The 12774-nt window shown below is 36.8% G+C and overlaps 1 protein-coding gene across 1 annotated transcript; it reads left to right on the forward strand.

Moving 5' to 3' along the window:
• The first annotated feature begins 4839 nt into the window (after positions 1-4839).
• LOC145787613 (E3 ubiquitin-protein ligase RNF4-like) lies at positions 4840-10184 on the forward strand. The gene is made up of 4 exons (XM_082599384.1): positions 4840-4980; positions 5750-5850; positions 6111-6260; positions 7887-10184. The coding sequence occupies exons 1-4, from the start codon at positions 4950-4952 to the stop codon at positions 8043-8045; spliced, it is 441 nt and encodes a 146-aa protein (XP_082455510.1). The 5' UTR covers positions 4840-4949; the 3' UTR covers positions 8046-10184.
• Positions 10185-12774: the final 2590 nt, after the last annotated feature.

A 12774-nucleotide genomic window follows, 5' to 3' on the forward strand; every position in this document is an offset into this window, starting at 1 on the left:
GTGGGGAAGGAATTTACATTCATCATTTTAGCAAAGAGCAGGCTAAGTAAACATCTTAGATTTTATAGAAAAAATAGGCTATGCAGAAGCAAATCTAGAAAAAGTTGGGATAGGGCCAGAGTTTTAAAAAAGTAAAATTTATAACACAAATCAACAATGAAATGCAAAACTTAATGTTCAAAATAAATGAACCGGAAAGGGAGTGTGTAATAAAAAGCCCTTTTTTGCCAATAAAATCCTGGGCGGGCTGAATTTTGTTGAAAAAAAACAGGTCTTTTACAACTCTGTATAAAACTCTAAAAAAAAAGATTATTTGCAATGTTTTTGACTGTGATTCAAGCAATACCGACATTGTGAAAAGTGGTCGAAGTTGAAAAAAGTCTCAGGCTAAAAAAAGAATAATTGTTTTCCTCTTCCAAACAGAACGTACACTAGTGCAAGCAGTAGCCTACTGCAGCGGCATAACTAACCAAAATATAGCCTGCGACAGAAAACATAGGCGTATAATTGCGTTTGTTGAACTATTTGGAGCATGTTATATTTTAATCTAATTTGTTTTATTTAATTTGTTTTATTAATTTGTTTTCTTTTATATTAATGTCTTGGACTGGATCGTCATGCTATTATCTGTTTGTCTGCAATTTTTTTCTACGTAATATGCCGAATTGGATTTTTTTTTACTTTTATTTTGGTTTAACGTGTAAAGCATATGGTAGGCCTAACCCAAATTTCTCATATTACTGTGACATGCCACTACTACATCCCAGCCAGCGATGCCTGTCATTTTTGCATTAATTCAACGTTGGATCGGTGTGGAGGTGACGAGTTTAGCTGACTGGGGTCTAAAATTATCGCTTTATCAACGCAACTTTGTAACAAAGCACGCTTGATATCTTCAAGACATAAGTACTTTCCTGGGTATAATTGTATTTCCGCAAAATAATGACGTTGTTTTTGCTAGTTTGTTTTATTTGTTTTTGTCATTGTTTTCATGTCGTCAAGTTATGGCCTATCTATTTTGTGATTCGTGCAAGGCCTATGGTGCGTTCAGTGGCGTAGCCAGAAAAAAAATTTGGGGGGGGGCCAAATATTTGATGAATTGAAGAGAACGACAAAATGTTCGATTTAAGACATCGCCACCTGATGTGCAGTGGCGCATCCTGGTGGGTTAAGCAAGGGAAGCAATAAAGCTGGTGGAGGTTAGAGCGTGCCGAAGGCACGCGTATTCTAGGGGGGTCCGGGGGCATGCTCCCCCGGAAAATTTTTGCAAAATTACACTTAAATAATGGATTATAACGCTTTCTGGAAACACTTTTAGGGTAATATTTGTATGAAATTTATTAGCAGATAAACAGCTATTAACTTATCAAAGGTAGCTCTTATCTACACACAAACGGGCAAAAACTGCGGCTAAAATTAGAGAACACAAAAAACTCAGCTACACAAAAACCCTACAGAGTAAGCGATTCTGAAATTGCTTCCACAGATTAGTTAAAAGAAGCGTAAATCGCGTAAACTTTGCGCGATTTACGATTTGCAAAATTTATTGGTGTCTTTCTGTGTGTCTAAAACAAGTCCTGGGGGGTTTTAATACCCAGATGTCTTGGAAAACAATATAAATTTATACAAATTATATTATATTTTTAACAAAGGGTTCAACTTCGGAATCCAAACTTTGAAAATTGGGGGGGGGGTGGCCATGGCCCCGTTCGCCCCCCCTGGCTACGCCTATGGGTGCGTTGCGCTTGAAATGGCTTTGCCCGTGGTAGGATTTCTTTGTGGGGTTTTCTTTGCCTGCCTTGCTCTTATTTGCTATGAGCTAAACGCATCAAGACGTGTTCCCCTTACGACCATCAGCACTCTTGATAACGCACCATGGCCGATCTTCATAGCAACTGTCCATACAAATCTTAAATATATCAGCTAAAGCTATGTGGGCTAATAAAGTTATAGCCTAAATTTATGTTTTTTATTTTATTTTTTTGTAACATTTTATTTTTTTATTTTCCCTTTACATCTTAAATTTTTCTGAAGGTGTTGCGACCGTGCCAAATTTTTTTCAACTCAATAACTTACTTTGGTCACAAGCACGTTTTAACGTTCGCGTTTTGTCGCTTCTACCTTTTTCTCGACCTTTGCTATGTTGACGTGTATTGTTTTTGATATGATGGTCAGAAATAAAAACAACTGAACTGAACTGAATTTCAATTAAATACCTTAGTCGTCCGCTTTCACATAGCGTTGCACCTAACGCATTGAACACAGCCGTATGAAGGCGCAGTCGAGTGCCCTACAAAAAAATTCGAAGTTCGTTTCAAGAAGCCAGAGGTACCGTACTTAAAGTAGGTCTACAAGTCTCTAACCTACCCTCAGTCAGTGGCGTAGCCAAGGGGGGGGTTTGGGGGTTACAACCCCCCCCCTTTGGCACGTGTGTGACGTCACGATATTGAGAATGATGCTTTCAGTCTAAAAAAAAATTGCCTAGTTTTAAACAAAATTGCATTAAAAGAGCGAGTTTTGCCAATACCAAACATTCAAACATCTCAGCCAGGAATTAGCAACAAGAAAACACAGAGACTTTGCTTTTTTTCCGAAAAATGCCGAAGAAAACATGATCTTATCCTTTTGTTATGCTACCGGACAGCATCATTTTACAGGAATATTCTTACGCACATTTTTGTTGAAAATGCTCTCAGAATGCACCAAATTCAAAGTAATTTTTCAAAATTTTCTGGGGGAGGCCCCCCAGACCCCCCGCCGTTGGGTGGTCAAAACCCCCCCCCTTTCAAAATTCCTGGCTACGCTACTGCCCTCAGTGGGTCATTCAAAGTAAGCTTAAGAAAGTATCCCAACCTCAAGGATAACGATACATTTTCTCGTGCCAATTGTTAATTCGCTTTTGGAACAAAATCTTGTGAAAGCCGTCACACCTGCAGAAGTAGCCTAGCCTCTTTTAATATTGAAGCTGGCTGATGATTTATATGGTAGGCCAGGCTACTGATTATTGTGTTTAGCTTTTTAACGTGGCGTAGTCTAATTCAGCGGTTCCTGATCTTTTTTTTCATACAAAGGCTTGTAGGCAATAGCCTACGCATTAACTATGTAGCGTATGCCTCGATAAGTTGAAGTGTTCCTTTTTTTTATTTCAATTTGCACATTCTGCGTTCAACTGTTATTGCAGTTATGTCTTTGAATAAACCATTCTCCTGTAATCTGGAAAAATGTAGTAAGTCAATTTTTTGAAAAAATTCAGTTAGGCCCTTATTTGAATTTACTAGGTCTTCCCCCATCTATTGATCCAGTTAAAGTGTAAGTAACGCTTCTCTGTTGGCAGATTTTCAACTGGAAGAACCTAGGAAGTCATGTGAGTGATGTATAATGCTCAAGAAAAACTTTTGATTTCTCAAATTTGTGTTCAACAGACTTACTAGGTTTTTCCAGATTACAGGCGCATTATTGTTGGGAAGTTAAATTCTTTGGATGGGCCACAACACAGCAATTATTAAATGGGTTATGTAACGAAGGTAGTCACAAATCACAATCATTTGACTTCTGGCCTTGCTCAAACAATTCTCTTTTTTTTAGCACAGACAATTTTCTTTCTTAAAAAAAGTGTCTTTAGAGTAAAACCCTTTTGTACTTCCACTTCCTTTAAAATACAAACCTGAACAACGGAGAAGCAAACAATCAGGCTAAGTTCAAGTAAGTTGATATGTAGGACGCCTGAAGAACACCGATTTAACGTCAATCGTTAGCATGTATCTGTATAGTAGCATAGAAACTGCATTAATTCACGTTAGATTCAAAGATTGTCTTATTGTCCACTCAACCAAAAATTTTCAGCCGCTATGGAGTAGCCTACATAAATTAGCATACGACAAAACAAGTTCAAAAATTTCGTAAATTGCACAACACAGACTGGAGTGGTGTAAATAAACGATAGAGTTAACGTCAATGTGAAAAAAAAAGATAGTGTCCAATTTAACTTAATTTTAGGCTACGGTAGCTTATAGCTAAAATTCTCCCCTAAAAGCATGACATTTTTCTCCGGTTGAGAACTACTGGTCTAATCTTGACTTTTCGAAATAGTGTTGATTAACATAATAATTCGTGTAGGTTTGCAAACTGCATTAAAAATCAAAAAATAAGTCGCGACAAACAAGTTTGAGAAGCCTTGGTAACGTATATTTAAGTTTTTCAATGCAACCATCAAATTGAGGCCAATCCAAACAATTTTGTTTGATTGATGCAACTTATGTTAGCCTGCCACTGGGTGCCACAAACCACTTAATTTGCCCTTCTCCAGACAGAAGTGTCGCAACCTTTTAATTGGCAAATTAGAAACCAATTAGTTAAGTTGTACACAGCCCATAGCCTTAGTCTTAGGGGTAGGCTACGCATATTCATTTAATAAAATATTTTGCATAAATTAACGTTTATTAATATAAAATTAATGTTTATTTTGTGTATTTAAAAGTAGCCTTTTCAATTGTGAGTTTAACAGAAATCAAGCGCTGTGTATAAGCTATGCCAAAGACGAATTAGTGCGGTCACCCCTGTACGAAATGTTAAACGTCGAGCTGTGTCATTTCACTGGCATTTAATCATTGCCCTACTACACTATACATTACTGGTATGCATTTACTTTCACAGTACGCATTACGAGCAAGATTAAAGTCGTTTTACTTCCAAAGTGTTTTGTTTGCTTGACCAAAAGCCTTTCTATTCATACGAGCACGTTGGTAGATGCGCGTCGATTTCCTGGTTTATTCTCACATGTGCGTATATATTTAGCTTGCTGCAGCGTGCAACCAGTCATCTCGGCAGTTTGAAATGTCATCTACACTCAACAGACAAAACATGTGGAAGCCCTTTTGTTAGTTTTTAAAAAATCCTGATGAAAAGTAGGCTGTAGTAGAGCTAATAATTTGAACGATTTGATTGAAGACATGGGAAATATTCAGGGATCGTCTCGTCACAGTAAGTAAGGCATCAAATAATCGAATAAACAAGCGTTTTACGCTTTAGAAAAAAAAGATATGCTTAGCAGGTTTGGAACGCTTCCTTCTATATAACTCTGTTCACGTTTACAAACACCACAAAAATAATAACATTTTTGTAAGCATGAAAAGAAAGTCAAGCTTTTTAGACTAGGCTACTGTATTTCAGCACTATTAGCAAACCAGGAAGATTAGAATAAACAAGCTTACCTTTTTGCGAGTAGTTGAGCTTAGCCTACAACTCAATGTTTAGCATGTTGACATACTATACATATTTTTCAAAGTTTTCTTGTTGTATTAGCGTTATCGTCAAAATACCCGATTTGCCATAGCCTATATTGAGCCAATAACTAATATTACCATTAATCAGCTAAATTTAGTTAACTTTCCTGAAATTTTATAACAAGAACGTAAGCTCTTTTTCATACAAATATTACCATCTTGAGTCATCTTCAGTTTGGAAGATGGTTCCTCTCTCGTTTTATTTTTGAAAAGTGATTTAGACTAATCTTTACACAACCGACGTAATTGTTCATGTCCTGCATTTTGAGTTATACGACCACTAAATTATTGTTTGCTGTTTCTCTTCTCCACTCCACTCGACGGTTTCCTCTTGGGTTAGTTGTTGCATCAGGCAGTATTTCCATGTACGTATTGTAATGATAGGCTTAATTATTTTTTGTAACCTTTCATTTCTTTTGCACAAGTTTGACATTGCCCAACTGACTTATGTTTTTGTTTATACACAGTTGACTTGACTTTTTTTCGTAATCAATCCTCCACTGCAGACCTAAATGATGTGAAATCTGCTTCCCCACAAAAAATTGCTTCTGCAAGTTACAATCCAATGGTAAATGTTCAAATTTGTTGTATTTTTAAAACTTTTATAAAGTTTTGAAATAGGTGTATTCAAGTCAATGTAATTGTGAGTAGTTACCGTTTGTATCGAATCTTTTCATGTTGTTTATCAAGCTATCAATGATAGCCTACTATTCATTACTGACTACAAAATTGATCAGTCGGAAGCAACAGTAAAGTTATGGTGTGTCCGCAATATAGACCATTGTTACCACTTATGCCGCAAACTTTTTGTTGTTTTGCAATTAACAGCCAACAGAGCATCATCGAGAAGTGGCGACACCACCTGTGCCGACTACATGCAATTCTACCGACACTTCTTCTGACTGTGAGGACGATGCACCTTCGCCGCCTTCTATTTTAAAGTTGGCTTGTCCTGTTTGTTTGGAATCATTGCAAGAGGTTAGATGTGTAAAGTATTGAGATACCGTTTATACAAGTTCATGCAACCTCATGTGGAAGCACTGTTATTCTAACTCCATGCATTTCTAAAAAAAAAAAACAGTGAAAAAGCTACGGAGCTTTTAATTCTCAATGCACCATTGCGATGCAAGCAAAACCCATTGTAACAAGCATTGCACTTATCAGAGAAGTAGAAAAAGATAGCCAAATTGTTTCTACATTTTAGTAATGATTTTGCTATGAAGATTGCATCAACGCATGTGCACCTACCTGCTTACTTGAAATAGTATAATAGGTTGTAGGACTAAAAGCAATTATATACACTCTACAAAAAATGCTTTGTGAATTTACATCTTGAGCATAAATAAATAAAATGCTAACAAACTAAAAACGCCAGTCATTTTGATTTCATCGTAGAATGTTAGTGTATTTCTAAAGAGGTTGACTTCCTGGTTTCTAAAGCTAAATGGTTCCTGTTGACTTTGGTTTTGAATACGACTATGGCCTATCGTTGAAACGAATCGAATATGCTAAAAATAAATTGCAAACTTTGTAGACGAAAGTATGCAATGCTTCAAAACAAAGCTAGTGCGGTCAAAATCCAACAAGGAAAACAATAGACGCCTATATGGCTCTATAAATGGGTATTTATTTGGCACCTAGACATTTTTTTAGCGTTGGCTCCCTAGCCTATAGTAGCTTTCGAATTTCAATCAATCAAAATTACAAGAAGGGAAACGTAAAAGTTAAGGGCCCAGAGTCAAAAGAGCTTCATTAGTGGTCTGAGGAGAGGGGCTTGTCGGCCAGAAAATTGATAACAAACTTTACCTTACTTTGGTGACTTTCTGAATATTTTGTAACTCAAAATCAAAATAGCCTGCATGATCTTTTGTTTTAAGACGCAAATTTATTACTTTAACATTTACAGAAATATATGGTAGCTTTGATTAAATGACTATGGTCAATATTCCTGTAAATGTTAAAGTTAAAAGTTTTGGTTTAATGTTGAAGTTTAGTTTAAAATCATTTTTGATGACGACTAAACAATAAAATAGCTTTCAGTAACTTATTTTTGGCGATGTTTGGACTTTTGAGTAGCCTTTATGTTTGGTCTGGTTTTCGAAACTTTATCCTCGGAGTCGGACTGACAAAGCCTTGATAGGTTATTCCTGGTAGTTTCGCATACTTGCAGAGGCTCTTGACGCAGGGCCGGTTACCGAGATTGGCAGAGTGAAGTTTCCGATTGTGTTGAAGTGTTGCCGGGGAATTATTCCATTCATTAGGTGCCCCTTAATGGAAAGCTATCCTTGATATGCGTTGCTCAAGCGCACGCCCCAAGAATCGAATCAGCGCCGCTTGATCTTGAATCTTCTTCGTTCACGAAGTCACACGCCAAGGAACTGAGCCAATTCAGAGAAAGTGAGTAGGCCTACAGTGCAGCCAAAAAGTATACGAAAAAGTAGGTAAGCATGGTTTAGGCTTGGTGTCCAGGTACAAAAAAGAACGATTTGCTGGCTAGTCGGTAAAATGTAGGCTATTGTAGCTTATAGGAGGTAGCCTATATGTTGATATTTTTTCTATTAATTTGACCAGGCAAATTAACAGAAGCAATTTTTTGTATTGTAGCTGCTGGAAAAGGGCTCGGAAATTCGGTCAACAATCTGTGGACATATTTTTTGTGGGAACTGCATTGTTTTGGTTATGAAATCCAAAAAAAAGTGTCCAACCTGTCGGAAAAAGATTTCAGATAAACAAACACACCCTCTCTATCTTCCCATAGTTTGAAACATGGATGCTTCAGCAATTTCAAAAAGATATATCAATCATACTGTCTTGGCTTAATACTGTAGTTTTGTGCTGGTGAATTTTTGTGTTGAATTTTTGTGTATAAGTTAAAATGCAAAGCAAATAATTCTGAGATTTTTTTGAGTTGATAAACTTTTTATGACGTCATGCTTGCAGAAAGCCTTCTAATGAAGAAATGTTATCCAATCAGACCAAACAACGATAATAATGTAATACGTTTTTGAAAGCATTTGCGTGCCTACTGTGTTGAATTGAACAGCTCGAATCAAAACTTTCATACCACGCAAGCCGATTGGGTTGCCTGTCTTCCCCATTTACCTGCTTTCTCTTTCAGACTGAATTTTGACATGCAATGATGTTTATTGGGTAAGCCACGGTTTCTATTGCTTGTCTGGAGACAGTATTCGCTTCTTGCTGCGAGACATGCGTTAGGAAGCAATCAATAACACAGCATGATTTATTTATTGTCATTCTACAACTGCTATCGTTTGTAATTATCGATTGTAAATTTTCTCTCATATGTGTGACATTTCAACCCCGATATTTCTACCCAATTTTACAGTATTTGATAGGACCTAACCGGAATCGAAGCAAGTCTTATCCTACCAAAAAAAGTCACTGGCAGATAGCATTCAATCACTGGGATGACAAGAAGGAATAGATCACTTTAAGCAACGTCATCAAAATGAACCTTCAAGCAATGGCAAAATTGGTCTGTGGCATCCGTGTTATGCGCAATTTCATTTTTTGATCTTTCTATAGCGTTAATATTCTTCCGCGTGTGTAGCTGTAGTTTATTCCTTTGTTGTTTGGTCTTGAGTCAACTCACAAAAGATAAATAAGGCGTCACGGATATGACTGCGGTTTAAAAACAATTCGTCCACGTTCCAAACTCTCACGCTCTGTAAATGTCATCATACGAAAAACCAGCGTTTTCAACACAGCCATTGGTTTTGCATTTTTGCATCAAACATGCTAATGTGAGGCTACTTCGTGACTGCAGCAATGTGCTACTAAAATGCAACAATAGGTCTAGTTGCAACCAAAGGTCTGGTTCACTGGACAACGTTGCAGGAGATAAGCTTCATGTGTTATCTGGTGTGCATGGACCCACTGTAAGCCTGTTTATTCAGTTGGCAGTTTTCGACTAGCATTTGGCAGCACCAAGTCATTGCCAAAATGATGGGATGGGCACGTTTTATCTGTCCATGAAAATTGTGTACCGTCATTCCCCTAGTTTAAAGGCTACTCAAGTTTACATTGCGTGTAGCATCACCTTGCGGTTTATTTGTACACAAAATCGAAACAGATTCTTTTTCTTAAGTTTGTTTTGCCAAAACAAAATTGGCCTAAACGTATTTTTGTTTGCCGGGTACCATACGCATTTGTCACGAAAAGGTATGTTATTTCCAGTTCATCTTTCTTTACAACAACTACGATCAAAATATGTTAATTGATAATAAATCTATTGATTTTAAGTTCAATTTTCACTGAATAGTTTGTGTCTTTTTTTTATAAAGTACCACTATTACTTTCAAATGACAGAAAAAAAGTACATTTCTCAAAGAAAATGGGCTACTGCTGTGTAGATAAAAAAATTGTTTGCTATTTCAATCTAAGATTTTGCTGATGCTTTATGTTTACCATCAACTTGCGCGTAGTAAAACGACTCTTTCTCTGACATCAGGTAGATGTATTTGCCAAGATGTTCAAAGAATTTCTGCAACAAAAAGCATGCGTCTGAAACTATGTGACGTAGCCTATGTAGGTAGTACTAGCAACACTGATTGTTATTTTTGTCACAAAATGATGTGCCACAGCAACAGCAGTGAGATTATTAACATTCTATCATAGCACAAGCTGAAATATTTTATCTAATGTCGTACCAAAACAGAAAAAAGTTAATTTTTATCCTTTAATAGTGTTAGCCTATTTGTTGTTTTAAGATATCTATCTGATGCTGTAAATAAGAATGCATTGTTGTATTTTTCACACTACCAAATGATCACTTTTAATAAAATAATTAGTTTTAAATAACAGTCAACTATTTCCTGATGTATCGCCAATTAGCATTTACATTCTGCTGTAAGTAACACAAAACAGGAATTATTTTGCCGTTGTCTGTCACACGATGCTATTACCAAAAAATTCTTTTGCAGAAAATAGTTTTGATCGTCATCATCATCATCATCATCATGTTTCTTTAATTCCGACCATCAAAACAAAAGAACATTATCACTTGCCACAATACAATCGGAAACGTCACTCTATCCATCTGGGTACCGGCAATGCGTCAAAAGCCTCTACAAGTATGCGAAATTACCAGGAATAACCTATCAAGGCTTTGCCAGTCCGAGGATAAACATTCAAAACCGTTTTTGATAGAATAGTAACCATTTCTTACCCTCATTACATCATATTATCACTGAGAATGGCAGATGCAAGATAATAAACAACAAAGTAGGAACATAGGTAGGCTAGTCATCTATTCCAAACTATTTTGGCATGCCATTACGTATCTTGCGGAGGAAGCACAGATGCATGCTCGAGAGCGGTCTCGAACCGATTGGTCACAGCAGTAAACCATAATTTCTTCGTGGGAAAATTGTAACATAAGATTTCCGGATCCGTTCGTCTGTATGTAATGACCGAAAGAAACACTCTTTTGAAACCGTCTATTCAAAATTGTATTGCTGTAAAATTAGCCACCTGGCTGTCGAAATTGGGATGCAACACCGTACACCACTAAAACTTGTCACTACAACAAACTACTTAGATAAAGACGGAATTTTCGTCCAGCTGGCAAGCACTAAGCAAACAGTTAAATATGCGACCAACTTTCAAGCAACAATTTTACAAATGACTAGAATACATTGCTATATCTCAAACTCACGTAAACAGTTACTGTGACGTCATAGTGAAACATTGTGAAGCAATTCTCAACAGGTGTGATACAAGTCTTACGAACGATGGTGCAATCTTGGCTCATTTTTTAGGAAAAATTCCATGACGTAATACGTTAAGATTCAGTAAACCTGAACGGTTTTAGATGACGTTTGATTTGGTGAACCATTGTCGGGAACACCGATGTCCTATTGCGTGTCCTGCTCTCACCATTCAGCCGAAACCAAAGAAATATAGTTCACGCTCTACGACTCCACTCTTTTGAACGAGTTCAAAAAAATCCTACACCAAAATACACGACTGTAGGACTTGACCATTTTATTTTCCATTAATTGAAAAATTAATCGCATGTGTGGAAATACATAAGCCTATGTTTCATCTTTTATGATTGGTTAAGAAAATATTTAGCTTTGTAAGTCTGTTTCTAAATACTGTATTGCTTCTGCCAGTTTCATATAAGTTATTTAAGGAGGTTTTGAACAATTAGCACAAGCTCGGTTGCTGAGGTTGACAGTGTAGGCTAAGTTTTTTCTTTGGAATAGAATTATTATTGCCGACAAAACGCCCTAATCCCATCGATTGGATGATCAAGATAGTAATTCAAGAGTGTTTTTTTAAAGTGTGATGCTAAACTAAGCTACACATCTCGAAACCAAAACTTGACTTTTATTCCTTGAGTTGTCTCTATTCACAGACCAGTTTTTACCCGTTAAAATTATTGAGATCACTTTCCTTTGAAGTTGTTCTTTTGCTCAGCCGGAAAACGTAAAAAGCATTCAAAAAATAAATTCTTTGTTTAGAGCATTTTTACTCGAAAGCAAAACACTTTTCTGTGAAAAAATATATATTTGGCTAGCTTAGGTTATGCAGTTTCTTTACATAAGCCTAAGTTTCTAAAGAGACACGCATTCATAACATTTTCTAAGGCTAGGCTCGATTCCGAACAGAAACTGAAAATTTACTTGAAACTTAAAATAGGTTAAAAAAGTATCATAGGCAAACTGAATCAATCAAACTTCACTTTATCGTTTAAGTAATGCTTCGCTCTGTGCGGGAGGGTTTCGCTACTTGCAGGAAAAGGCTGTATAGTTACTATAATTATACGGATCGTGTTGCCTAGAGGGCCCGGGCCACTTTTAGATCGGAGAACTCCCGTGCAAAAAAAATTTTACAAGGTAACTTGAAAGACACCCATACCGTTGCTAATGCCTTTACGCCAAGCTCAGTCGCAACCTTGTAACTACAAATTAACCTTGAAAGAAAAAGGAGGCATTTTAAAGAAACTTCAAAGACTGAAAGAAAATAATAATAATAACACAAAATCAGATTTTTCCCCATCGGGAAGCCCTTCAAAAGGGGGCCGGGGCAACTGCACTCTCTTTCCCCCCTACATCTGGGCCTGGTACAGCACAGTAAGTTATATGCAGTATGAGCAGTGTTGGGCGCGATAACTCATTTTTCAGTTAAGCGATAACGATAATCGATAAACGAAAAATGCCTAAAGCGATAATGATAAACGATAAATCAAAAAAAAGTTAAGCGATAACGATAAACGATAAATTATCGCCGATAATGTCCGATAACGATAATTTTTTTTTTCTTGATTAGCGCTGCCCCACCCCATGCAGCACGAACTGTTTTCATCAACATGACGAAAAATCGAACATAATGTACTGTAAAGGGACAAAACTTTTTGTAAGTTATGCATGAATAGAATCGCAACAGCGGCAGCGGCAACAACAGCGCAATCAAACCACTGAGGTAACCGCCGTGCTTATAATTATACCTTCAGATACCAGTTGGA

This window comes from Aplidium turbinatum, chromosome 18 (genome assembly GCF_918807975.1).
Source record: "Aplidium turbinatum chromosome 18, kaAplTurb1.1, whole genome shotgun sequence".
Taxonomy (NCBI): domain Eukaryota; kingdom Metazoa; phylum Chordata; class Ascidiacea; order Aplousobranchia; family Polyclinidae; genus Aplidium; species Aplidium turbinatum.